The 27,830-nt window shown below is 49.5% G+C and overlaps 1 protein-coding gene across 6 annotated transcripts; it reads left to right on the top strand.

Annotated features, from left to right (window-relative positions):
- ADNP2 (ADNP homeobox 2) lies at positions 1 to 27,830 on the top strand. Of its 6 annotated transcripts, none has more exons than XM_082699907.1 (4): positions 1 to 158; positions 6,023 to 6,144; positions 18,667 to 18,756; positions 23,166 to 27,830. In XM_082699907.1, the coding sequence occupies exons 2-4, from the start codon at positions 6,037 to 6,039 to the stop codon at positions 26,388 to 26,390; spliced, it is 3,423 nt and encodes a 1,140-aa protein (XP_082556033.1). In that variant the 5' UTR covers positions 1 to 158; positions 6,023 to 6,036; the 3' UTR covers positions 26,391 to 27,830. The 6 variants fall into 6 exon arrangements, with proteins under 6 accessions (XP_082556033.1, XP_082556034.1, XP_082556035.1 ...); XM_082699908.1 differs by having other exon boundaries at positions 140 to 162; XM_082699909.1 differs by lacking the exon at positions 1 to 158 and adding an exon at positions 427 to 488.

Here is a 27,830-nt window from a genome sequence, read left to right as displayed (position 1 = left end):
GGGAGGAGGGGACGGGGTCGCGCGGGGGTGGGCGCGCGCCGAGGCGGGGGTCCCGCCGAGCGGGGCGGAGGCGGGCGCAGGCGCGGGGCCCCGGCGGGCCGCAGCGGCGCGGCGAGAGGCGGCGCGGGACGCGGCGGCGGCGCTCCGGGCGCCCAGCGGTAGGTACGACCCCGGCCCAGTCCCGCGGCGACGCCCACCGGCCCTGCCCGGCCCCGGCCCGCGGAGTCCCGACGGCGGCCCCGCCCCGCCCCGCCCCGCCCACAGCCCGCGGCCCGCGGCCGCTCGCGAAGCCCGCGACGCTCTCCGGGCGCGGGGTTGGCGGCCCGGCCGGCGCCCGTCACCGTCCGCGTCACGTGGGCGTCGGGGGTGGTCGCCGGGCGGGGGGCGGGGCGGGCGGCGGGGCGCGGGGCGGGCGGCGGCGGCCGGGCCCCGGGAGCCTGTGCGGGGAGCAGCCGGGAGTGGCCGCCGACGCCGGGCGCGGGGCTCCGGTGGGGCTCGGGCCGGGGCAGGCCGGGGAGGGCGGCGCGCGCGGGCCCGGGGGGTGTGCGGCGCCGCCGCTGCGAACGTGTGGCCCGGCGCCCCGGACGCGGCTGTTCCTGGGCCGTCGCGGCGGGAGCTGCGGGGCGGCATCTGCGGGCTTTCTCGGGCGCGAGCGGCGCGCTGTCCGCGGGGGCGCGGGGGGCGGCGGGGCTGCGGTCGGCGGGGCTGCGCCTCGGGGTCCGCCGCGCTCCGGCGGTCGAAGCGCCGGCGCCCCCGGGTCGGAGGTCGGGGATGCGCGCCACCGCCGCTGGGTTGGGGCCGGCCGGGACCGCGGGCACCTGTCGCGCTGTGTGACCCAGAGCGGCGTCGGGTCAGCGCGGGGCCGGCTCCCGGCCGCGGAGGCGGCCTCGGGGCAGGAGCGGCGTGAGCTCCCGGGCGCCTTGGACCCCGGTGTGCGGCGCGCGTTTGCGGGCGGCCCCTCCGCGCTGCCGGTCGCGGCAGGCCCGAGGCCGTGTCTGGGTGACGGTCCGGGACGCGCGTCGACGCCGCGAGCCCCGGTGCTCTTCCGCCGCCGAGCTGCGGGCCTGGGTCGGGCGTTCCCCGAGTCGGGACCGGAGCGCTCTTCGGGCACCGCCGGGCCGCTCTGCACGCGCGCTCGGCCCCCGCAGCCCCCGCGGCCGCCCTGTGACCCGCCCGGCGGTGCGCAGCTCGGACGCTGTGGGGCGGACGCCACCCGGGACGGGCCGTCGCTGACCCGTTCCTGCCGGGAGCCCCTGGGGCGGCTTCGATGTCGCGGGAGCCGTCGCCGTGCGGGCCTCTGCAGAGTGCGGCGCCGTGCCCGGCGCGGGCCCGCGGGGTGGTCCTCGCGCGTCGGACGGTCCGCGTGAGCCGCGCGCGGGCTGCGGGCCGGGGCTGCTGGGCGAGGGCGGCCGGGCGGTCGGCGGTGCCCGAGCGAGGCTCGCCTGCAGCGGCGCGTGCGGGGCCGCAGGGACAGCGGCGAGGGCGGGCGCGCGCTCACGCCCCAGACCCGGACGGCCCCGCTCTCCGGCCTCAGGAAGGAGGACCGACCTTTCCTCGGCCCGGGCCCAAGCCCCGGACAAGGGGCTCCGGGCCGCTTGCCGCTTGCCCCGCCGCGGACGGCGCCCGTCAGTGCCCTCCCGAGAGCCGGGCCGCCTGCGTCGGCCCCGGGGGCCGGCCTCGCCCGGCAGCTCGCCCCGGACCGCTCCTTGCGCGTGCCCCAGGCCCCGCGTGCCCGGCCGCGCAGGTCGCGGTCCCCAGAGCGCGGCCCAGCCCGTGCCCCGTTGTGGTCTGCGAGCCGCGGATGCAGCCCCTTGCTGCGGAGCAGGAGGGTGATGGTCGTGACCTTGGACGCTTCTGTGTAACCGCCCCCTGGGCAGGAAGAACCCGGAGCGCAGACAGGGTCATGGGGCTGCGGGGAGGCCAGGAAAGCAAGCCGGGTGGAGTGGAGCGGAAGGCGGCCGGCGGTAGTTTTTACCGAGGCTTCCTCGGGCGGAGAAGCCAGTGTGAGCTGGAGGGTGACCTTGGGAACACCCTCAGGACGGTCTTGGCAGCTCCACTGTTAGGTGAGGCTTTGGGGCTTGAACTCGTGACCCTGTGTGGAGACCTGAGCTGAGGTCAAGAGTCAGAGGCCCAACCCACTGAGCGCCCAGAGCCCCCTCGGTGGGGCTTTTGAAGGCCAGAACCTAATTCGGTGCATTTCATTTTTAGTAATTTTATTAATTTTTTACTTTATTTACTAGGATTTAATACTCTTCAGTTACAACTCGCTGAACGATCCTTCAGTCTCTCCTCCTCCTGAGCCCAAGATCTACTTTTGACATAGAATGAGATTCGGAACACTCCTTCCGAAGGAGCTGCTCAGAAATTCTGTTTCCTTCGCCCGCGGGGACTCCTCTCTCTCACCTGTTGGCCCTCCCTGCCCCCAGCGCCGCCCCTTTGATTCCAGTATACCTTTCTCGGTTTTGCTTATTACTTTTGGCCAAATATAGGGAGACTTTTTCTTTACCTAAGTAATTTTTTGATGCTTATCTGTTTGCCTAGACTGTTTTGGGCTCCAACTCTAATGGTCCCGTAGCCTTTTTGAACCTTTTAGCACTTTTTAAAAAAAATATTATTTATTTGACGGAGAGAGACACAGTGAGAGAGGAAACACAAGCAGGGGGAGTGGGAGAGGGAGAAGCAGGCTTCCCGCGGACCAGAGAGCCTGATGTCGGGCTCGGTCCCAGGACCCTGGGATCATGACCTGAGCCAAAGGCAGCGGGCGCCCCATCACTTTCTGCATGTCTTACGATTTCTACCCTGTTTCACTTTATCGCTTTTGTTCCCTTGTTGTGAACACTTGGTGTATATGGGATGGGTCCCATATGGGTGATGGGTCCCAGATGTGCAAAGAAAACATAATTCCTACCCTAAAAGGGTTAAGTCTAATAGGAGAACTAGATACGTAAATAGATCATTGGAACACGGTGCCATGCAAGCAGCATAAACTGGGAGGGGCACCAGGTATATGCTGGGGGAGGAGGGGCCGCTAGAGGCTGCAGAAATGGAAGTGCTGACTCACAGATGTTGTCATTTAAAATCTGGGGAGATAGGGCTAAACTTCCCTCTACGCATGTAGAAATTATGATTTTTCTACTTAGTTTCACTGCCAGTGATGATCAGTCTTTACAAGTTATCATTCTGATAATAAAAAGTTGGCATTCGTTGCTTTAACCTGGTGCTCTTTAATCTGATTTGACGGTTTTGTAGCTTTGGTAGTTTACACGTTAAAAAAACTTGGAAATACTTGCAGATTCATAGAAATTGCAAGTATAATGGGAAGAACTTTCCCCCTGAAACATCTGAGAGTAACTTGCCAAACAAGATACCACGTTACCCCAAATACTGTCTGTTTCCAACGATAAGAGCGTCCACCCGCATATCCAGAGGGCAGTTGTCAGAATCAGGAAATCAGCACGTCGTCATCATCAAATCCTCAGGTTCCACTGAAGTTTTGCCAGGGCTCAGTAACACTTCTGGTGAAAGAGCGAACTTAAAATTTCACATGGCGTTTATTTTAGTCTCTTCCAGTGGGAATTAGTTCCTTAGTGTTCCTTCCATGATCTTTTTTTCAAAAGTGTGTAATTCACGTAGGGTTGTGTAGCCATCACCACGGTCTAATGACAGAACATTTCTGGCACACTCCAGAAAACCCGTTTCCACTCCCAGCCAACTGCTAACCTAGCTTCTGTGTCTGCGGAGTTGTCTCTCCTGAGCGTCTCCCATACATGGAGTCCGAGAGAGTGAGAGCTGCTGCATCTGGGTTCTTTGGCAGAGCCTAATGGTTTGAGGTTCATTCGTGTTGTGGCGTGCATCACTCCCTCATGCTTCGTGCCAAGTGGCGGTCGTTTGTAAGGGTTCACCGTGTTGTCTTCCCATCTACCATTCGAAGGACATTAGCATTGTTCCATGTTTGGCTGCTATGGATAGTGCTACCTTGTATGGTCTGGACCCTTGAATGTTACAGGCTCGTTATTGTGTAGAGTGTCTATTAATTTGGGCTAAGAAGTCTACCAGACTTCTGTGAATTACTTTTTCTTCGCTTATTTATTTATTTATTTTAGAGGGTGGGTGGGGAGGGGCCGAGGGAGAGGGAGAGAGAACCTGAAGCAGACTCGGTGCCCAGGGTGGTGTAAGTGCTTCTGGACTCTGTTCGTGAACAAAGCTGTGGAATACATACCCGCACACTGACAACTGGGTCTTTGTATATGCATGTATTAAAAACAGTGAGGTCACCCCTGTACCTCCCATTCTGGTCAAGTACCACAGGGTTTAGTTTAATTTTATGCCTTTTTAGATATTTTTTTTTTTAAGATTTTTTATTTATTTATTTGACAGAGAGAGATCACAGTAGGAGAGAGGAAGGGAAGAGATCACAGAGAGAGAGGAAGGGAAGCAGGCCCCCTGCTGAGCAGAGAGCCCGATGCGGGACTCCATCCCAGGACCCTGAGATCATGACCTGAGCCGAAGGCAGCGGCTTAACCCACTGAGCCACCCAGGCGCCCCCTTTTTAGATATTTTAAAAACAGCTTTTTGGAGGTGTAATTTACATACCATACAGTTCACCTGTTTAAAGTATATGGTTCACTGGTGTTTAGTATATTCACAGTTGACTTTTAGAACATTGTGATTATTTCAGAAAGCAATCCTGTTCCCCTTAGCCAGCCCCTTCATTCCTCCACAGCCCTAGGCAACTAGTATTCTACTTTCTGTCTTTGTAAGTTTGTCTGTTCTGGACAGTGGTGCATGTGGAGCATGACGCGAGGCTCGATCCCATGGCCTGGAGATCATAACCAGAACCCAGATCGTGAGTTGGGTGCTTAACTGACTGAGCCACCCAGGCTCCCCTTTCCTTTGGTTATTATTAAGTAATTTTTAGGGAGGTGCTTGGAGATCACGTACCTATTCTGCTCTTTTATAAAAGAGCATGTGAGGTGGGAGGTACTGTGGCATTGTGTTTGGAAAACGCAGTGCCCCAGGTTGTAGTCTGTTACTGTCATTTATTTGATGCCCGAATTGTCCCATGCTTGGGTTGCGGGAATTTGCTTAAGGTGGGTTATTTGTCTTCTTGTTGGGTTATTTGTCTTTTAATTATTGAGTTACAAGAGTTCTTTTCTTTATACATTTTAGGTATTAGTTCCTTATTAAAAATGAGATTTGCACGTTTCCTCCCATTTTGTGGGTTCTCTTTTTGCTTTTTTGATGATTTCCTTTGAGGCATAAAAGTATTTTATTGGAGGTGGCTCAGTTGGTTAAGTGTCTGCCTTCAATTCAGGTCACGATTCCCGGGGTCCTGGGATTGAGCCCCGCATCTGGCTCCTGCTTCTCCCTCTCCTGCTGCTGCTCCCCCTGCTCATGTGTGTGCGCGCTGGCTTTCTCTGCACTTTCTCCCTCAAATCAATAAATAAAAATATCAAGTTTTTATTTTGGAGAACTCCAGTTCTCTTTTTCTTTAGTTGTTAGTGATTTTTGGTGTCTTATCTAAGGGTCCATTGCCAAATCCAAGGTCATGAAGATTTATGTCTGTCTCCTTTTAAGAGATTAAAAGTTTAAGCTCTTATGTAGAGACGTGTATGATCCATTTTGAGTTATTTTTTGTGTGTGATGGAAGGAAAGAGTCCAACTGCATTCTTTGGCATGTTGATACACAGTTGTCCTAGCATAATTTGTTGGAAATTACTCTGTTCTCTCTCCCTCTCTCTCTCTCTCTTATTTTTTTTTTTTAAGATTTCTTTATTTGAGGGCGAGTGGGGAGGGCCAGAGGGAGAGAGAGTCTCAAGCAGACCCCGTGTGGAGTGTGATGGACTTGATCTCATGGCCCCAAGATCATGACCTGAGCCGGAACGAAGTCAGACGCCCAACAGACTGTGCCACCTAGGCGCCCTGAAAATTACTCTGTTCTTAGTGTTTTACCGGCTCAGCTAAATATTTAGATGTCAGTGTAGGTACTCAATTTTGTTTTCTTTTTTCTTTTTTTTTTCAGGAAAAAATTCAAAAATGTTTCAAATTCCTGTGGAAAATCTTGACAACATCAGGAAGGTACGAAAAAAGGTGAAAGGCATTCTTGTGGATATTGGGCTTGACAGCTGCAAGGAGTTGCTGAAGGTAAGAATACACGTGTGAGACGGGGAGAAGACCCTGACACTGGAGACACGGGGTTGGCTTTGTGGAGGTGAGAGCTGAGCTGGGCGTGCTCCTCAAGGTGGAGATTGCTAATATTTCAGATGAGGGCATGAGAGCATAATTAGTTCTTAGTTATGTCTTTCTGACTTAAATGGGCTATTTGAAGCTGTTCAAATTTTCAAAGTTACTTTTACGTGAGTCTTTTTATAGTTCTTATTTATCAGATATATTTGTTTTTGTTCTTCAAAGGGAATGTGTCATATTATTTGTTATTTTGTCAAAAGAAGACCCTAACGTGACCCCCAGGTTGTTGGGAGTAGTTACCCAGTGGGGGTGCACATGTGGTGTGACTTGTGAACTTAATATATGCAGTTTTAGCAAAATTTAAAATTAAGGTCACACTCACATACTCTGATAAGCTGTGTTCTCATAATTTTTTTCCCTTATAACTTGAGAATATATGGCTGGCATCTAGAGTAAAGAGTCAGAAATTAAGTAAGGCTTGGTGTGCATTTTTAAAGCCATTGGTGATTCTTTACATGTTTAGGACCATGTCTGCTTTGAAATTTTTTTTAGACTTGTGAACAGTTCAGTTCATAGTATTGGCCTGGGAAGGTTCAGTTTCTTAATTTTCAAATATCAGACTTTCATCCAGATTGATTTTATTTATGAAAAGGTGGTCTAATACTGAAAGGCTCGTACTTACCACGGTCCTCATTAATGGCCAGGATTGATGTTTGTGCTCAAGTGGACAAGTACCCGTTTCTGGCTGAAGGACCTTAGGTAATTCTCTGTTCAGACACTGCCGCCTCAGAGAGCTCTTCCTTCTCTGCTCTCTGCTGTCCTGACTACTCTGTTTTGCTTCAAAGCTCTCCTAGTACCTCACAGTATTTATTTTCTGTCTCCAAACCGCGCCCCCCCCCACAATGTAAGAAGACAAGGACCTCTTTGTTTTGTTAATCCACTGTATTACCTGTGATCAGAGCTGAGGTCTGGCACATAGATATGTCATATATATATGTATATCCATATTTTAATATTTGCATTAAATATATATATATTTAAACAGGTAAGTTTTGAATGAATGAACAAAAGTAGAAACCCAAGTAGAGCAGTACTTTTAATAACAGACTATTACTGAAAGTCCTTTGCCAATAAAAGGGTGGGGAGATCCCAGAGTGGAAGCTCTTGGTAGGCCCTCCTGCTCAGGAACAGTCTGGAAGCAAAAGAGCTGCAGAGTTCTTTGCATCTGTTTAGAAGTCACAGTTGATGCATGAGAATGAAAGCAAGGTAGTTATTTGGAGATAAGATTGGGCAGGTGGGTATAGACATAGTCCATCAGTAAGAGCTAACTCTTGGAAAGTTCCTGGACCCAGTTCTGTCACGACAAGAGGAGTCCTGGTTTCCCATGTGTGGGAGTTCTCCAAAGTGGGGAATAAAGTTCTTATGGAGCTTTTCTTACATAGTCAAGGTTGATGAAGTCCTTCACTGATCCAGCCTGCAGTCCCCCGTACCTCCCCAGGAGTTGGGGTAGGCCTGAAGGTTCCAGCCCTCTCATCACATGATTGGTCCCCCTGGGAACCACTTGCGCTCTTGGGTGGGATCTACAAGTCACCGTCATGAATAACAAGACCTCCACTGCACCTTTATGGCTTTGAAGCATTTTCAGAAACTGTGAATGAAGACCAAATTTATCTGAGAAATACATATCAGGTCATCTGAATGACCTTATAAATAAATCATTTCTTACAACTTTCTTATAAATCATTTTCTTACAGTAAGTACATGTATTTAAGTAGTATTTGTAGAGAATATTTATAAATAAGCTAAGAACCCAAGTGTATGTATGTAGGTACAGGGTATTTCAAGTGGTAATATATGGGAGCCCCCTACAGTGATGCCTGGCGTGTGGTAGATGCTCCAAAAATGACCCCTGAAGGGATCGCGCTGCCCCTCAGTAGACAGACGGAGAATGTTCGTGGGTCACGGGTGGGGGGGGGATAAAGAGATGCCTTTTATCTTAATCTTGGCTCTTAGCTAATTATGTACTTTTAGACAAATCAGTTTATCTTTGGGCGCGTGTCCTTATTACAGTGAAGGGATAGAGAGAATTAGGGACTAGGATCCTCTCCCCTGTTAGAGAGATGACAGTCTAGCAGGAGCTGAGAGACAAACTTAATACTGGTGGGAAATGGGGAAAGATCACTTCTAGCTGGGGAAGCTAGAGTAGCCTTTTTTTTTTTTAAAAGGTTTTTAAAAAAAATGTATACATTTGAGAGAGCTACAGAGACAGAGCTCAAGCAGGGGGAGAGGCAGAGGGAGACAGAGAAGCAGCCCCCCCCTGAGCTGGGGATGCCCCCGCCTCCGCAGTGGGATCGAGATGACACGGGGCTTGTTCTCAGGACCTAGAGATCATGACCCCACCATCAGAGCCACCCAGGCACCCCTAGAGTAGCCTTTACAGAGACGAGATTGGAACCGTGTTTTGTTTGTTTATAAAGAATGGGTAGGTTTACCCAGTAGAAAGAATTAGAAAGGGTATTCCAGGAACATGGAATTTAAAACCACAACCCAGTTGGTTAACCCTCATCCAACCAGGCTGAGTGATTTCAGGAACACATTACCCTTTAACAAGATTAACCAATCATTCTTATTTTATTCTGTTTGCTGTAACGTTTTCTCACTTTGTGTGTGTGTGAGAGAGATACTTCAAGTGTGTGTTTTCAGAGTAAGGATGGTCTCTTACATCACCTCGGAATGGTTATCAGCTGAGGTGGGCTGGTACTTTTATCTTGTCTGATCCTTTATAGCTCTGCTCTGTCTGGGAGGGACCCAGTCTAGGACCAGGCATGGCCTTCAGTTGTCATCTCTTGAACGTGAATTGACTTTTTAAATGGAATTCTGTTCCGAAATTCGTTTTGTTTTGTTCTTAGATAAAACATTAGTAATAACTGAAAGTTTTCATCCTGGTAGCCTTTGTTTTTGACTCTATAGAGCAGTGTCCTCACTAACTTCTGCTTCCTTAGTCAGCCTAAGAATATGTCTATTCATCTGAATTTGTTCAAGATTTATTTGCTTGGACTGTGCTGACACAGATACGTACATACTTCTCAACGGAAAATTGAGAGATTTGAATGGTTTACAACTGTTAAGTTAGTTTAACTATTGGGTTAAATGTTACTGATTCTTTTGGGGGAAAAGTTTTGTTTTTTAAAATCTGTAGTTCTCTATTTTATTAAATTGTTTAAAATTCAAGCAGTGGTGAAGTTCAGTTTAGAAAAATTAGAAAATATATGCAGAAACTTAGATACAAGAAGACTCATTTGTAAGCCGTTACCCAAAATACCCATTGTTAACATTGTTGTGTGTCTTTCTAGATTTTTTTAAGTGGGAGAGTAAACTGAGATACTCGACTAGCTTTGTTTTGTCTTTTCATGAATCCCGTATTAAGAATTCTTTCCCACGTCAGACGCGCTTATTCTTAATCTCCCATAGTACTTAGAATTTCTTGGTTTCAAGCAACAGAAACCGACACTAGACCAACTTAAGCAAAAGGGAATTTACTGGAAACCCAAGGCCTCTGGAGCCTTCCCTGGAGCCTGAAGGAGCTGAGGGAACGTCTCTCCATGGTCCTGTCCACTTCCTCACCCAGCGAGTCCGATTTCAGCGAGGTGTCACTCTGCCTTCTCCAGTTTCCAAAGTGTCCGGGACTCTCTTTGTCCCCAGTGTTACGGCCTCAAATTTTAGGCTATAGAGTTCTTGTTGAAAGCCTGTCTGAGAAAAAATTGAACTTTTGGGAAGACAGACTCTTGCAAAGAAGACTCTTCTTTTCTAAAAGTACATTTAAACCCTGCTTACTCATTAGAGTAATTTTTTTAGAGTGATTTTTTTGAAAGCTAACATTTGACCAGTTCATGTAGGGGCTGGCTATGGAATTTGTACGGCACTGTGCACAGTGAAAATGTGGACCCGGGCTGGCCCCCAGGCCTGTTGTCCCGTCCCCACCCACAGCATGTGGGGAGTCCCAAGGGACCCCACCTCCGTGCTGGGGTGCTCTGGGACCTGTGGTACCTGTGCTGTGCTCGTGGTGCCTGGACCCGCACGGGGTTCGAGGTCCTCACTTTGCCCCTTCTCTCCCTCAGTCTGTGCTCGGCTTCCAGTGGAGGTGGTGACGGGATGTGACAGCTTGGTTACCGTGGCAAGGGGTGCAGGGGAGAGGGAGGGGTTTCAGGATGAGCGCAGAGAGAGAGGTTGGGGTGAATGGAGATGGAGAGCCGGGGCAGAATCTTTCCCAGGAACACTGGAGGTAGGACCCTGTGTGAGCTGAAGCTCCAGGCTCCTGACCTGTGGCCCACTGTCCTATCAGACTACTTTTCTAAAATACAAATTCACACTTAAAATTATTAACAGTTTCAATACGGTGACAAGGGAGCGTTAAACCCCAGCACTGGCCTTTCTGAGCACAGGGCTCTGTGTGGCTTCACTAGTCTGGTGCCTCTGGAGAAGCCCTCGCTGGTATTTTCTAAGACCTTCTCAGGCTGTTTTGTTTAAAGACTTTATTTATTTGAGAGGGTGTGTGCGGATGTGCGTGCGTATGGGAGAGAGCGGGTTTGAGAGCGAGGACCAGCGAGCCGGGGAGGGGCAGAGGGAGAGGGATGAGCGAACCCCCGAACCCACACCCCAGGGATCATGAGCGCAGCCAAAGGCAGATGCTAAAGCGACTGAGCCAGCCAGGTGTCCCCAGATTTTTAAAAATATTTAATAATTTAGTTCATTTAACCTCATACATTAAAAATATTTCAGTATGCAGTCAATATAAAGTAAGTAATGAAATATTTTGCACTTTTTTCTCTTAAATGTTCCAAGCATATTAAAAGATATTTTTTATTATGATAAAATATATAATAAAGAATTTGTCATCTTTCCCATTTTTAAGTGCATAGTTCATTAGCATTAATAATATTCACACTGTTTTGCAACTGTCTGCTCTATTTGCAGTTGACCCTGAATATCATGGTGGGCTGGGGCCCTGACCCCCCTTCCTTTGCACAGTCAAACCTGGGTATAACTTTTTTTTTTTTTTAAAGATTTTTTATTTATTTATTTGACAGAGAGAGACCACAAGTAGACAGAGAGGCAGGCAGAGAGAGAGGAGGAGGCAGGCTCCCCGCAGAGCAGAGAGCCCGATGCGGGACTCGATCCCAGGACCCTGAGATCATGACCTGAGCCGAAGGCAGAGGCTTTAACCCACTGAGCCACCCAGGTGCCCCTGGGTATAACTTTTGACTCCCCACAAACTTCGCTACTAATAGCCCACTGTTGCGCAGAATCCTACTGACAGCATCAGTAGTCAACAAAAGTATATGTGTTATATACTGACTGTGTTCTTAAAGTAAGCTAGAGAAAAGAAAATGTTAAGAAATCATAAGAGAAAAAACAATAAGAGAAAATGCATTTATAGTAATTTTTTTTTGGAGAAAAAAAAGAAATCTGTGTTTAAGTGGACCTGTGCAGTTCAAACCTGTGTTGTTTCAGGGTCCACTGTGTTTCCAACATTTTCATCGCCTCTGAGCACGAGACAGTAACTCCATCCTCTCTACCCCCGCCCTTGGTAACCTACAATCTCCCCTCGCTCTGTGGGTTTGCCTACTGTAGATGTCTCATGGAAGTGGAATTTTTTTGTGTCTGGCTTATTTCACTTATTTTTCTTTTTTACTCAATTGCAAACATTAAACAGTTTTTTTTTTTTTTTAAAGATTTTATTTATTTATTTGACAGAGAGTGAGTGACAGAGACATAGCAAGAGAGGGAACACAAGCGGGGTGGGGGGTGGGAGGGGTAGAAGGAGAAGCAGGCTTCCCGCGGAGCAGGGAGTCGGATGCGGGCCTGGGTTCCAGGAGCCTGGGATCCTGACCTGAGCCAGAGGCAGACACTTAATGACTGAGCCACCCAGGCATGTACTTTATTTTCTTAAGACAGTTATCACTTTTTAAGATCAGTAGATCACTGCGCCGTGGGTAGCGGGGGGATGGCTACCCAGATGAAGACAGGGGAAGCCAATTAGACCGTTCACAGCAGAACTATCCCGGAAGAACCCCAAGGTTGCAAGTGTGTACGTGAGATTAAGAGGAGATAGACTTGAGTGTCCTGCCCGAAACTCACCACGGAAGAGCCCTGTTGTCTGGGAAGGTCCTCTGAGCTTGCGTTCCGCTGTGTATTGAAGTCTCTTAAACCTCACTGAGAGGGAGAGAAGAAAGCTTGACCTAACCCCAGATTTTCTGCTGTTGAGTGCCAGCCCTCGTCAATTTTCACTCTTCTTAGGTAATTTAGGAGTTCATCTTTCTCCATTTGGTAGCTGCTTTTTTCCCCGGTTCTTGCAACTGCTGCAACAGGCTTAGTTTCTTTTCCTGAAGAAATGCCCACGTTGCTGATGTCATGGCCACTTACAGGAAGTGGAGGGATGCGCCACTGCTGTGTCTGCTGCGGAAGACCGTGCTGTCCCTGGTACCTCAGGAGCTCCCACGTGCGGGTCCTTGCGTCAGGTTCCCTCGCACCTGCGATGCCGTCTTGATGGGTTTCAGCGGCTCTGAATTGTCTGTTGCTTTAACTCAGTCTTTCCTGTTTTTAACTATGAATATACCAAGGTTCTTCTCGTCTTTTGAAGTCTTAGCCTCAAATCCAATTTGGTGACCTCAGCCTGTACTTTGAATAACCAGGCCAAGAGAGTCATTGGTTTTGGTGAAGAACCAGCAACGTTTTCCTAACGTTGTGAAACTCTTCTAACTTGGCTTAGTAGGTTAGCCTGTGTAAGGAGGCACGACAAGATCATAGATGAACTGAATGCAGTGAACCGCGTGGTTACCAGTAAGTTTGTCCAGGTCCTCCCAAACCCTCTCTCCCGACAGTCCCACCAAGCCTTTTGCATTTGCTGCGGTTGCTTCCAGAGTCTTGGGGTCGTGGTCACCAGGTTTGTCCGTCATTGTCCCATGAAACCAGGAATATTGTAAAAGTTGAAGAGAAAGTTCTTGTAGCCTCCGTTTAGCATGCCCAGCAAATCTGACTTTCTTATTTTTTAAATCTTCATAACCACTGAAGTAGTCTAAGGTATCGCCAGAACCTAAAATCAGTTTATAGTGAGGTCTGCGTCTAGCATCTTTCTGTGGGTCCGTCATGCCTTCTGGGTCGGCTTGTTCACCGGGGACGATGCCAGTCCACAGTGCAGGACTTCCAGAGTTTTCCTCGTGAAGCTGGCGGTAACTTCCACACCTTCCTCCTCTCTGTTCGTCACCCCAGCGCCATCGGTCTCAGGCTCATCCCTCCTGTGAGCGGGGCTAGCAGTGGTCGCAGAACCCACCCTGGGGGCTTACTCTGTCTCCGCCCGCGACTCTTCCTCCCCAAGGGTCTCTGACGGGTGGTTCTGTCGGACTCTGCGACCCTGGACCGCTGCTCCTCTGTAGGGGAACTGCTGGGAAAGGCGGCCTGTGCCAGGGCACTGGTGTCCCCGCCTCCGGGGACAGAGTCGCTGACCATGCAGCCGCCCTAACCCTCGGGGTCACTGCCACACCCTTCTGGCAGAGCCTCTTGACTTTTTGAAAAAGATTTTCTTTCTCTTTTATTTATTTGACAGAGAGAGAGTCAGAGATCATAAGTAGGCAGAGAGGCAGGCAGAGAGAGGAGGAAGCAGGCTCCCTCCTGAGCAGAGAGCCCGATGTGGGGCTCGATCCCGGGGCCCTGGGATCATGACCTGAGCAGGAGGCAGAGGCTTAACCCGCTGAGCCACCCAGGTGACCCGGGGGAAAGTGCTGTGAAATGCACTTAAGTTTCTCCAAATGATGATTTTTGATGTGCGTGTCCTCCAGTAATACAAGTCTCCCGTAGAGGTACAGGACAGTTCTTAGGCACCTGGGTGGCTCATTGGGTTGAGCATCTACCTTTGTCTTGGGTCGTGATCCCAGAGTCCTGGGGTCGAGCCCCACATTGGGCTCCCTGCTTGGCGGGGACTCTGCTTCTCCCTCTCCCTCCTGCTGTGTTCTCTGTCAAGTAAACAAATAAATAAAATCTTAAAAATGAAGAGTAGAGGACTGTTCATTGCTTTGGAAAGTTTTCCTCAAGCCCTGTTTTGTCAGTCCTTGTCCCCACCCCACTGGCTACCGCTGTTGTGAAATTTTGTACTATAAATTAGATTTGCCTGTTTTACAGTTTTATGTAAGTGGAATTTTATGTGCTCCTGTGGAAGATTATTCTCTGTGGTTACAGTGTTCTGTTACATGGATGGGTTAGTTTATAGGTCCTTTCTTCTGATGGTGGACACCTTGGCTGTTCCCAGTTTTTGGTTATTATGAGTAAGTTACTCCTTATAAAAGAATTTTTGTGAACATCTGTTTAGTTTTATAGGAAATGGCTGATGTAGGATTCTATACTCCTGTCGGTACTGTGTGAGGGTTTCAGTTGTACCCTTACCATTTGTGGAATTGGTTTTCTCTTTTCTTTTTTTTAAATTTTATTTATTTATTTGACAGAGATCACAAGCAGGCAGAGAGGCAGGCAGAGAGAGAGAGAGGGAAGCAGGACCCCGCCAAGCAGAGATCCCAGTGTGGGGCTCGATCCCAGGATCCAGAGATCATAATCCGAGCTGAAGACAGAGGCTCAACCTGCTGAGCCACCCAGGCACTCCTGGAATTGGTTTTTTAAAAAATTTTGAAATAACGGGGCACCTGGGTGGCTTGGTTAAGCGTCTGCCTTCGGCTTAGGTCATGATCCCAGGGTCCTGGGATCAAGCCCCACTTCGGGCTCTCTGCTTGGCAAGGAGCCTGCTTCTCCATCTCTCTCTCTCTCTCTGCCTACTTGTGCTCTCTCTGTCAAATAAATAAATAGAATTTTAAAAAAATTTTTTGGAAAAAAGCTGTATTACAGTAGCAGAGTGTCATCATGTACCATACGGTGTGATTGCCGGCCGTGTGCTCTCTGCAGGTCGCTTTTCCAGATTGAGCAAGTCCCTTATTCCTGCCTTGCTGAGAGCAGAAATTATGACTGGATGTTGAATTTTGTGAAAGTGATTTTTCTGTATCAGGATAATTGTCTTTCTTAAGTCTAATACAGTGAACAACGTGGTTTGATTTTCTTTTTCAAAAAATAAACTCTTAAACCAGTCTGTATCTGTGGGAGAAGTGCTACTTGGTTCTTTTTATATGTTGGATTGATTTGTACAATTTCCATTAGGGATCTTCGCATTTATATTCTTGAGTGATGTAGTCTGAAGTTTTAATTTTTTGTAATCTCTTTGTCTAGGTTTGGTGTCGGGGTCATTCTGGCCTCGTGGAATGAACTGGGAGTTGCTTCTTCCTCTTTATTTTATGGAAGTTCATAAATTGATAATGTTTGTTCTTTTTTTTTTAAAGATTTTATTTATTTATTTGACAGAATATAAGCAAGTGGAGCAGCAGCAGAGGGAGAAGCAGGCTCCCCGCTGAGCAGGGAGCCTGATGCGGGGCTCGATCCCAGGACCCTGGGACCATGACCTGAGCCAGAGGCAGCCGCTTAAATGGCTGAACCACCCAGGCGCCCCGATAATGTGTCTTACTTGCTTTGTGGGAAGGGTTTGCTTTTGTTTTTTAGTTTTATGTTTTATGTATGTAGGGAGAGCATGAGTAAGGCTGGGGTAGGAGGTAGGGGAGGGGCAGAGAGTGAATCTCAAGCAGATTCCCCGCTGAGCTTGGAGTCCCATGTGGGGACTCCATCTCATGACCCTGATCTTGACCTGAGCGGAGATAGAGAGTCAGACACTTAACTGACTGAGCCACCCGCGTGTCTTACTTTGCGAGAGGATTTTAAGAATGAATTCAGTTTCTTGACTAGATATCGGCTGTCATGTTACCTAATTATTTTGGGGCTTTGGTAGTTTGTCTTTTGAGGAATTTAACCATTTCAACTTAAGCTGTAGTATTCATTGGCATAAAGTTCATACTATTTCCTTTTCTGTAGGAGCTGTAGTGATCTTGTTTTTTAGGTCTTCTGCTTTGCTTTAGAAGTGTCCCACCGATTTTATTTCCTAAGTTTCCACTTTCATTCAGTTTTGAAATACTGTCTGATTTTGCTCCTGATTTCTTTGATCCAGGGATTAGAAGTATGTTGTCTCATTCCTAGGATTTGGGAATTTTCTAGATAGCTTTTGTTACAGATTTCTGTTCAATTTTGCTTTAGTTAGAGACCGTATTTAGTCCTTGTAAATTTATTGGGACTTAGAAGCTTGTGAGTATTTCCTGTGTATTTGCTCTTCCTGGGTGGAGAGGCTGTCGGGGGTGGGTCAGGTTGGTTGATTGTGTTTGGTCCTTTCTGCCCTTCCTGATTCTTGTGCGCCTTCTGCCACTCACTGCAAGAAGAGGGTGTGTTGACGTCTCCAGCTATACATTTAAGTTTGACTTTTCTCTTTTCAGTTCAGTTTTTGCCTCATGTACTTTCTCTTTCTAAAGTGCATATGTGTTTGGATTGTTTTGTTCTGCTAATGAATTGACAGTTACCGTTAGGAAGTGAATTTCTGTCCACGTTCCTATTCTTTTCTTACCCCTGAAATCTCCTTTGTGTGCTAATGTAGTTCCTCCAGCCTTCTTTTGACAGGGATAGCATGACACACCTCTGTCTTCTTACCGCTCACCTGTCTTTGTATTTACAGTTTTGTAGGCGGCATGTAATTGGGCCTTTTGTTTGCCCAGTCTGCCTCTTAATTTGAATGTTTGGACCAGGGGTAGGCAGACTGGTTGTGGCCAAACCTGGCTTGCTGTCTATTTTGTAAATAAACTTTCTTGGAACGTAGCCATGCTTGTTCGTGTTTATGGCTGCTTTTATGCGTGCTGGTGGCTTTGAGTTGTGTGAGAGCCTGAGCGGCTGGCAAAGCCCTAACCAGTTCTTCTCTGGCCTTTACTTGAGGAGATTCCAGCCCCTGTTACTTACTAGTAATTAATGGCTATTAAATCTCCCATCTTGCTGTTTGTTTTTACTTGTCTTTTCTGTTTCTTTTTTTTATTCTTTCTCTACTTAAAAACTACATAAAAATATTGAATATTTTTTATGATTCCGTTTTAACACCACTTTCAACTTATTAGCTATCTGCTTCTGTTTGCCTTTCTAATGTACGGCTTCACGTACAAGACCCTTCCAAGGGGCTCCCGGCTGGCTCAGTTGGTGGAGCGTGCGACTCTTGATCTTGGGGTTATGAGTTTGGGCCTAATGTGGGGTGTAAAGATTACTTAAAAAACAAAATTAAAAAAAAAAAAAGAAAACCTTACAATACTAGGCTTTTGTTTCCCTTTCCAGCCTTTGAGTTACTGTTACCGTGCGTTTTATTTCTATGTATGCTACAGACCTCAGAATACGTTATTTGCAAATTAAGTCCTTATAATTGTACTTTTCCCTGGTTCTGAATTGACTTGTTAAGTAGTGTATTAGCATTAGCGTAGGTATATTTGAAGGCAATTGTTGTATTATCTGGCTTAACTAATTCCTTTTTATATTATAAATCTTTAAACAGCAATATAAACTGTGAAAGTTAAAAAATACAGGTAGTCATTTCTTTAGGAAATAAAATTTAAAAAGTCACGTTCCTGCCGATCAGAGATCACGGCTATTAACATCTCGTTCAGCAGCTGCTTGTGCGTGGGCGGGTGTGGTCTCCACAGCTCTTATCCGTCATGCTTTTTTACTGCCTTTTCAGTTACTTTCATCTTTCTCTGTCCATTAAATGTTCGTCCTTCTTGTCTAACACCCAGTCCATGCTCGTAGCTCCAGTTGCCGCCAGATGTCTTACACTTGGTTTGTCTAAGCCAGGGTTCAGCGTGAACCCCGTTGCATCTGGTTGTTCGGTTCTCGGTGTCCAACACCCCCCTTCTCACCCCCTTTCTGTTGGGTTAGCCACACCCTTGTCCACGCCGTCCTCCGCAGGGTGGACTTCAGGTGTCCTCGGTCGGGCACACACCAGGAGCACCCACTTCATACTCTCGCTGGCAGATCTTCCCGTGTGCTCACCACGGATAGAAGATGACGTTCACTCTTGCAGCTTTGCTCTTTTACAAATTATTGTTGGGAGGGGTACCCGGCTGGCTCAGTCCTTAAGGATCTACCTTCGGCTCAAGTCAAGGTCCCGGGGTCCTGGGTTCAAGCCCTTCATCGAGCTCCCTGCCCACTGGGAAGGCTGCTTCTCCTTGCCCACTCCTGCTTGTGTGCCCGCTCTTGCCGTGTCACTCTCTGTCAAATATATAAAACCTTTATAAAATAAATAAGTAAATAAAAATTATGGGTGGGAAATCTCTTTTATTTCTTATAAAACTATAATATTTAACTATAATTTAAAACCTGAATTTTTAATTGGGTTGTTTCAGCCTTTTCCTCCTTACTCTTGCTTTCTGGGAGCTCCGCCACAGTCTGCTCCTGGGCTGTGTCCTCACTTCGGGTTATTAAATATCACCTTCTGAAATTGCTTAATGATCTCTCTTTTTCTCCGTTTTTTAAAAGGACCTTAAAGGCTTTGATCCAGGAGAGAAGTACTTTTTTAACACATCATGGGGAGATATTTCTCTTTGGGAACCTTCTGGAAAGAAAGTGGTACGTATTTTTGTATTTGATTTTTATATTTCCTCAGAAGTTGGGGTTACGTGTCACTCCAGTTCTGAGGAGCATCACGCACACTGGGGTCACTGATGAATACGGGGGAGGCTTGTCATGCAAACATTCAGGGAAGGAGAAAGAAAAACCAAGTTAAACGCTGTATAGTATAAAGTTGTTACTTTGAGAGTTTTCTGTGTATAAAGTTAATAATGTGATGGAGTGAAACTGCTGTTTGTCCTTGATCATAAGATGCCACTCGTGTAAGAAGGGCCTTGGATTCATGACTGTTCTGAGTAAAAGGGATTGCCGTGTCCTATGTGCTGAGGGTTCATCCTGGTTTTGGAAAGCGCATTCAAAATGCGGATCTCTGGTGGGGCGCCTGGGGGGCTCAGCCAGTGAAGAAGCATCTGCCTTAAGCTCAGGTCATGATCTCTGGGTCCTGGGATGGAGCCCTGCATCAGGCTCCCTGCTCAGTGGGGAGTCCGCTGCTTCTCCCTCTGCCCCTCCCCCTTCTCATGTGCACATGTGCTCGCTCGCTTGCTCTCTCCCTTTCAAATAAAATCTTTAAAAAAAAGAATGGCTCTTCGAGATGAACACAATTTATAATAATTTGAGACTTCAAACCTGAGCAGATTGAAGCTAAATTCTCCTTATTAAAGTGTTTTCTTCTAGAAAACCTTTCCTACCACCCAGCCGCCGTAACATGAGCCCCTCAGTATCAAGCTCAGCATGTCCCAGATCTGACATAACTGTCCAGTCTCCACCACGCTGCCCCTCTCCCCTCTCCCCTCCATTTGTTCAAGCCGTGTTGGCTGTGGAACTTTTGGCTTTAAAAACATTTTTCCTGTTACTAGTCAGTCATTCTTCTGACACAGTTTTCTTTAAAAACACTTAAAAAAAAAGATTTTATATATTTATTTGACAGAGTGAGAGAGGGAACATAAGCAGGGGAGGGGCAGAGGGAGGAAGCAGGCTCCCCGCTGAGCAGACAGGCGGACGCCGGGCTCCATCCCAGGACCCTGGGATCATGACCTGAGCCCAAGGCAGACACTTCACCAACTGAGCCCCCCAGGCACCCCTTTCACATTTCTATTGCCAGCCGCCCTCCCCCTCCCGAGTTCCACTTCTGCCTTTGTGTTGTGTCCCGCCTGTTGGTCTCCTGTGCTCCGTGCCCCAGCACTCCCCCTCTACCGTCAGACACAGGATGACTCGAAACCACGGATTCGGTGGTTCCGCTAGACTCAGCACGTGGCTGCTCCGTTATGCCTTGCTTTGAAGACCTTGACTTCTTGAATCTTTCATGTCTCACTGATGTTTCTCTTGTGAATTCTCAGAAGATCCTATAAAGTAAAACGCAGTATAATATACGATTATAAGCTTTTTACCAAGAAGCACCTCTGGAGTACCTGCGACAAGCCAGGTGAAGCTTTCTGCGCGCCTGAGCAGATGGTATAGGTCAGGTAGTTCGCTTAAGGAGGTTGTTTGTGTTGGGGTGAAGAGGGCGCAGGCATAACCGTTTGAAATGGTAGAGAATGAATTTGTTGATTGGGTGCTGTGCTCAGGAAGAGCACCACTGCCCGGTGTGGCAGAGACCGTGCCTCACTTCCCTGCTGTTCCCGGACGGTGGAAGCGCCGCAGGCTGAAGTGCGGGGCTCGTGCCGCGGCGAGGTCCTCCAGGGCTCAAGAGAGCAGATGTTCGTTAGACGTTTGGGTTCTGGGGACAGAGACGGTTGTGGAGCTCTGTTAGTGTGGACCTGAGGAAGCGACCCGACAGGCGGGCGGGGGCTGGCGCTGCGTCCGGGGCAGGATTGCTGGCAGCACCGGGTCCTCCTCGCCCTGCCGGTCCGCCGCGGGCTGTGCTTCCCCTGCTGCCCGCATCGCCCCGCTCCCGAGCGATCGCTCATCCCCGAGCTTTCCCAGCACGCTCTTAGGGGAGTACAGGCTGTCACTTCTCGTCGGTGAGTGCCTGGGCTTGAACGTGCTAGAAGGCCCGTGGTAAGTAAGCACACGTTTACCTGCAGAACAGACTGCCGGCTGTTTTCCAGAGCGGCTTTACCGTTTTGCTTTTCCCCCAGTGATGAGGGAGGCCTGGTTACTCTGCCTCCAGGGCCCGGCTGGACTCGGCTCTGCTGGGTTGTGGTGCTTACGGGTTCACCCGCTTCATTTCCATGTTAGTAGGTGTGTAGTGGCCCCTTCTCTGGTGTCCGTTTCCCTGGTGACTAAGGATGTTGAGCATCTTTTCCTGTTTATTTGGCCTCTAGAGGCCCTCTTCGGTAAAGGTTCAGATCGTTGGCCCATTTGCTAAAAATCGGGTTCTTTTTTCGTGTTGAGACTTGAACATGCCTACATGTATCTGGATACTTTATTAGGTGTGACGTTTGCAAATACGGTCTCCTAGCTGGTGGCTTGTCTATTTTTTAAACAGTGTCTTTCACAGAGTAGAAGCTTTCTTAGATGAGGCCCAGTTTCTCGATTTTTTTCTTGTGTAGATCATGTTGATGTTTTCATATTTGAAACCTCTTTCCCTCACCCAAAGATCTGTTCAGCGTTAACAGTAACATACACCTGTTAGTAATTTCTGTTGGCTCTTTCATGGAGTGTAATTTTCATTGACTGACTGGTTTTTCACTCCAGTATTTCACTGAGTGTAAAACACACCATTTAGAAAAAGGTATCATGGGGGCCTGGCTGGCCGGGTTGGTGGAGCCGCTTTTCATTCTGGGTTGTAAATTTGGGCCTCACCTTGGGTGTTGAGATAACTTAAATAATAAATAACCCTTAAAAATGTGTAATTCAAGTATAGTTGACATACAGTGTTGTATTAGTTTCAGATGTACAGCTGTGATTCAGGAACTCAGTGCTGCCCACGATCCGTTTGATTACCGTCTGCTGCCATGCGCTACTACTAAATTATTGACCATGTTCTGAGACACCATTTTCTAACGAACTTCTAATAAAGCTAAAGCGATACTTCATTTAAGCTGTGTTACTCTGGTAACACTGAAGTATTAGTTGTAAAGTGTATTCAGATTTCTGAGATAGTAAGATACTGGAAAAATAGGGGGAAATGGTCTTTTAGAAACAGTGAAATATGGGTTATTGTTTGTTTTGGTTTGTGGTCTAGCATCCGCCGTTACCGTAGGTTTATTCTAGACCCTGTGAGAAATGCTGGAATGAAGTGGTGATTCCATGTCGTCTGAACACGTTTGGGTGATTTCTTGACTTGTGGCAAGAGGGAAACCGCATGAATAGCAAAGAGAGAGACAGAAGCCACTGAGGTCCACTGGGCGGGGGCCTTGAGCACAGGCTTAGGCAGGAGGGGAGAGTCGCTGTGCTCGCAAGCAGCGGTGTCGCAGGAGGTCTTTCTCCCCACCGATGGCGGGACCTTCGGTGAAGCGTTCTGTGGGCCCAGGTCTTCCCTTTCTGCTCCGTGAAGCCAGAGCCAGGCGTTCTGTGGTTCGCCAGCTCTAGGGTCTGGAGCCTCGAGACCAGAGACTTTGTGACTCTCAAACCTTCACAAACGTGCAAATGTTTGGCTGTTTAACTTCCCATTTCTTAGCTGGCCGGCTCTTGTCCAGACGTGTGTCCTCATACCCCAAGCTTGTGGGATCCCCCGTTCGCCCTAGAGAGGACTTCGCCTTCGTGGTCTGTGTTCCAGCCTGGAACTCGCTCAGGACTGTCGTGGTGCCTTAGGTACAGCCCTGTTCCTTCCCATCGTCCTGTAGTTTTCTGGACACCTGCATGTGGTTGGCTCTTACCTCCTCTGGGAGTGAGCGAAGTAAAGGTGATGACAGGTTTAACCATTGGCACGTTAGGTTACTTGCAGGTGAATTCTAAAGGTTTTAGAGTTGGGAGTAAAAACAACATTGGAACTGTGGGAAGGGGATGAGAAGGGGAGAAATGAACTTTCTGTCCCGGAGAACGGAGTGGGTTTCTTGTCCTGGGATGACGAGACTGTGGCTCAGGAGATGGCACGGAAGGGGTCCGGAGCCAGGCTCGGGGGGCCGGGTCCTGTGTGTACGGTTGGCAGCCGGGAATAGCTGGTGCGTTTTTAGATGCTTGAGAAGAAAGAAGTGAATAGTTTCGTGACGTGAAAACTCCATGAAATTGGAATTCGTGTCTGTGGCTTTATTGGCACAGAACCACGCTCCTAGGTTGGCGTGTCGTCTGTGGGAGTTTTGGGGTCACGATGGCAACCCCAAGGAGTTGGCGCGGAGGCGGTGTTTACTCTCTGGTCCTTGAAGAAAGAGCTTGCCCTGGTTTCACAGAAGCACTCTTCCCGGAGGGGTGATCCTGTCGTGTTACGCAGCACAGTCAGTGAAGAAGAACCCTAGGCTTTGACCTCTGGAGGGTGTAGGACCTGACTTTTATTGACATCTGCTTGACTGTCTTTTTTGTTTAAACAGAGATACCGCACGAAGCCGTACTGCTGCAGCCTCTGTAAATACTCCACGAAAGTGCTCGCCTCGTTCAAGACCCACTTACATCGGTACCACGAGGATGACATCGACCAGGAGCTGGTGATCCCCTGCCCAAACTGCGTCTTCTCTTCTCAACCCAGAACCGTGGGACGGCACTTCAGAATGTTCCATGCACCTGTTCGGAAAGTCCAGAACTACACAGTGAATATTTTAGGGGAAACAAAATCTTCGAGGAGTGATGTGATAAGTTTTACATGTTTAAAATGTAACTTTTCGAATACCTTGTACTACAGCATGAAGAAGCACGTGCTGGTGGCTCACTTCCACTACTTAATTAGCTCCTACTTCGGCCTGCGGACTGAGGAAACGGGCGAGCAGCCGAAAGCTGAGGACAGCCTTGCTGCCGAGAAGGTGCCCCCGTCCGACAAGTATTATTGTAAAAAGTGCTGCGCCAAGGCCAGTAGCCAGGACGCTTTGATGTATCATATCTTGACAGCAGACACACACAGGGATTTGGAGAATAAGCTTAGATCTGTGATTTCCGAGCATATTAAGAAGCCTGGACTCCTGAAGCAAATGCACATCGCTCCCAAACCAGCGGCCCCTTTGGCTGTGCCGCCGAACGGCAGCGCTCCGGGCCTCGCGGCCGCATCCCCTTGTTTCCGCCTCTCTGTGCCTCGGAGCAGCCAGAGCCAGCCCGTGGTCCAGCCTGTGCCGGGCCCGGTCCCGCCAGGGACGGTGGCCGTGGGCACTTCGGCGAGCCTCACCCATTCTCCGCCTGCCGCGGCTCAGTCCCACGTGACTCTGGTCTCCAGTCCCCTGCCTCCCGCCGCCCCGCAGCCCGTCTTTCTTTCTCGTGGAGTCCCGCTTACTCAGTCAGCAAACCCTCCTGTGCTGCCCTTGAGTCCGCCAGTGGGGCCTGTCAGTAAGCGTGTTGGAGCTGGCGTCCTCCCCGTAAGCCAGACCATCCGCCCCGGGGCTTTACCCCTGAGCCAGCCTGTTGGGCCTGGAGTTCTTTCCATCAGCAGGCCTGCCGGGCCCGGCGTCCTTCCTGTCAATCCGTCTGTCACCCCCGGCGTTCTTCAGGCAGTGTCACCAGGAGTGATTTCCGTGAGCCGGACGGTCCCTTCGGGGGTCCTTCCTGCAGGCCAGATGACCCCTGCTGGAGTGATCCCTTCAGGACAGACGGCCACTTCTGGGGTTCTTCCTGCTGGCCAGGTGGTCCAGTCAGGGGTTCTTCCCGTTGGCCAGACGGCCCCCTCGGGGGTTCTCCCCACTGGGCTGACGGTCCCGTCACGGGCTCTCCCTCCCGGCCAGACCGTCCCGCTGAGGGTGCTGCCTGCAGGCCAGGTGGTCCCTCCTGGGCTCCTTTCTCCCAACCAGACAGTCTCGTCAGGTGTTTTGCCTGTGAGCCCGGGTGTCAATTCTGGGGTTCTTCAGCTTAGTCAGCCGGTCGTGTCGGGTGTGCTCCCTGTGGCCCAGCCGGTGAGACCTGGGGTCCTCCAGCTTAACCAGTCTGTGAGCACCAGCATTCTGCCTACAAACCAGCCGGTGAGACCGGGCGCTTCTCAGAACACCACGTTCCTCACGTCGGGCTCTATCCTCAGACAGCTCATTCCTACAGGGAAACAGGTGAATGGGATTCCCACGTACACGCTTGCCCCCGTGTCTGTCACTTTGCCTGTGCCTCCGGGAGGCGCTGCCACTGTGCCCCCACCCCAGGTGCCCCTCCAGCTCCTGCAGTCGGGCACGGCTGCCCAGATGGCCAGCTCCATGGCCAGCATGCCGTCGCCTCCGGTGGTGGTCAGCGCCACCCAGAGTATGTTCGTTCAGGCCTCTCCGTCGGCGGCAGAAGCGAGCCAGGCGCTCAAACAGGCGAAGCAGTGGAAAACCTGTCCGGTTTGCAACGAGCTCTTCCCCTCCAACGTCTACCAGGTTCACATGGAGGTGGCCCACAAGCACAGCGAGTCCAAGGCTGTGGAGAAACTGGAGCCTGAAAAGCTGGCCGCGTGTGCCCCGTTTTTAAAGTGGATGAGAGAGAAGGCGGTCCGGTGTCTCTCTTGTAAGTGCTTGGTGTCCGAGGAAGAGCTCATCCATCACTTGCTAATGCATGGCCTGGGCTGCTTGTTCTGTCCCTGCACTTTCCATGACATCAAAGGCCTTTCTGAGCACAGTCGGACTGTGCACCGAGGGAAGAAGAAGCTACCTGTGGATTACAGCAACCGAGGTTTCCAGTTGGATCTCGACGCTAACGGCAACCTGATGTTCCCCCATCTTGATTTCATTACCATATTGCCGAAGGACGAGCTTGGGGAGCGGGAAGTCTACTTGGCCGTGCTGGCGGGGATACACTCCAAGTCCCTTGTGCCCGTGTATATAAAAGTGAGGCCCCAGACGGAGGCTGCCGCCGGGAGCCCCGGCAAACAAGCGCTGACTTGTCCCTTTTGCTTTGGCACCTTGGTGACGACCGAGGCGTATGAATTGCACTTGAAGGAGAGGCACCACATCACACCAACGGTCCACACCATCCTGAAGTCTCCGGCGTTCAAGTGCATCCACTGCTGTGGGGTCTACACCGGCAACATGACCCTGGCCGCCATCGCCGTCCACCTGCTGCGCTGCCGGAGCGCCCCGAAGGACAGCAGCTCGGACCTGCAGGTGCAGCCCAGCTTCATCGAGAACAGCCAAGTGCTCTTAGTCAACGGCGAGGTGGTCCACGACTCCAGTTTCTCCGTGAAGAGAAAGCTGCCCGACGGCCACTCGGGGGAGGAAGAGCAGCGGGGGGCGGAGGAGCGACCTCCCGTCAGCAGCGACGCGGCCCCGGCCCCCGAGAAGGTGGCGAGTGCGGTGCCTTTGAAAAGACAAAGGAGTGAGGTGAGGACAGAGGGGCCGCTCGTTAGCGAAGACGCGCTCCAGATTTTAGCTTTAAACCCCAAGAAATACGAAGACCGTTCCTATGAAGAAAAAAAGCAGTTTCTTAGAGACTATTTCCACAAGAGACCATATCCTAGTAAAAAGGAAATCGAACTTCTTTCTTCACTCTTGTGGGTGTGGAAAATCGACGTGGCTTCGTTTTTTGGAAAAAGAAGATACATTTGCATGAAAGCAATAAAAAATCACAAGCCTTCTGTACTTTTAGGCTTTGATATGTCTGAACTTAAAAATGTTAAACACAGGTTGAACTTTGAGTATGAGCCACAAAACCTGTAAAAAACAAATTAGGCAATCTAAAGTGCTAGATAATTAGTGGTTTTTCTCAATCGAGATTTAAAATGTTATTTTCTTCACTGTATGTCAAATTAATCAACTTCAGTGGTCTTTATGCTGCTCTGTAGATTTATTTCAGGTGCTCGGAAAGACTTCTGCGTAAGAGAAGCCAATAGTTCTTTCAGATTTGTTGTTTCTTGCAGTTTGATTTTGTAACAAGTATTTTTAGTTCTTCCCTGTCATGTAAATTAAATCCTTGGATCTTTCATGCACGTCTTGTTTCCCAGTAGTGTCAGTATGGTAGGATGAGAGCGGAAATCTGTCTGTGTCTCCGTTGAAGGGGCTTGAGGAACCGCCTGGAGCTGCCTCTGTGAGCTTCACGCGCGGCGGCCAGTGGCGAGCGTCCATGCTGAGAAGCGAGTTCACACCCGCTGATGCGTGGGGTTCCCTGAGACGCAGTAACTGACGCTGGTTGCTTCTTCGCGAGGTACTGGCTAGCTCCTAGGTGGTGATGTTGATTTACACTTCTTCAGGGTTGTCCTAGCAGCTGTCGTTTTGTTATAAATCCTAGAAAACCAAATGTTTCCTTTGTTAAGATTGTGCCGAATCTGAAGCCCGCTATTTAGCCCCTAAGAGTAATTTTACAAATAAAGCAATTCGGTGGGTGCAGAAATGCTTTTTGGTGTAGACTTCTCCCCCTTTTTATATGGTGATGAGTCATTTTTCCATTCAAAAGTAAGACAATAAATTTAGTGCCTTTAGCATAAATGCTGAACACACGCTCCTCCTGACCGGGACGTGGACAGAACCAGTGGAGGGAAGGACAACGTTACTCAGGAATCCAGTTTTACCCCTGAGTGCGCTACTAACTGAAATGCAGACATAGGTTTTCGGGGGACAAAGCGAAATGAGTAGAGGGAGGGCTGTCTCCGTGTTGGTGTATTCCATCTTGGGACCGTTTCCTAGAGGTGAACACATTTGTTCCGGAGAAATGGGCTTTCCTGTAGCCCAGGGGTCTGGCCCGTCGGGATGCGGCGTCGTTCCGGATCTCCGCGGTGCTGCTGTCCTATGCGCGGTCGAGCCGCCGGGGTTTTTCCCTCCCCACGCAGAAGAACTGAAAGGCCCAGAACCAGCAGTCGAGACCAGCCAGCGTAGACCTTAAGTCCTATTCCTGGTCACACCCGGCAGAGGCACCTGTCCAGCATACTCAGAGGATGTGACAGTCTCTGGGAAATAAGATGATGTCACCATATGGATTTTAAAACATAGAATACTTGCATGTAATTGCTATAATGTGCATTTTTGAGGCAGTTGTGAAACTGGTCTGTGATTGTTGGTGTGCTCTGTTGTAAATCCAAAAAGAGCTTGTCGAAGTTTATTTTTTTTTTAACCTATTGTTTCAGAGTGTCTATTTTGAATTAAAATTTGTTATATCACTGCAAA

The sequence above is a fragment of the Mustela nivalis genome (assembly GCF_964662115.1).
Source record: "Mustela nivalis genome assembly, chromosome: 14".
NCBI lineage: Eukaryota > Metazoa > Chordata > Mammalia > Carnivora > Mustelidae > Mustela > Mustela nivalis.
This window is presented reverse-complemented; position numbering and strand designations above follow the sequence as displayed.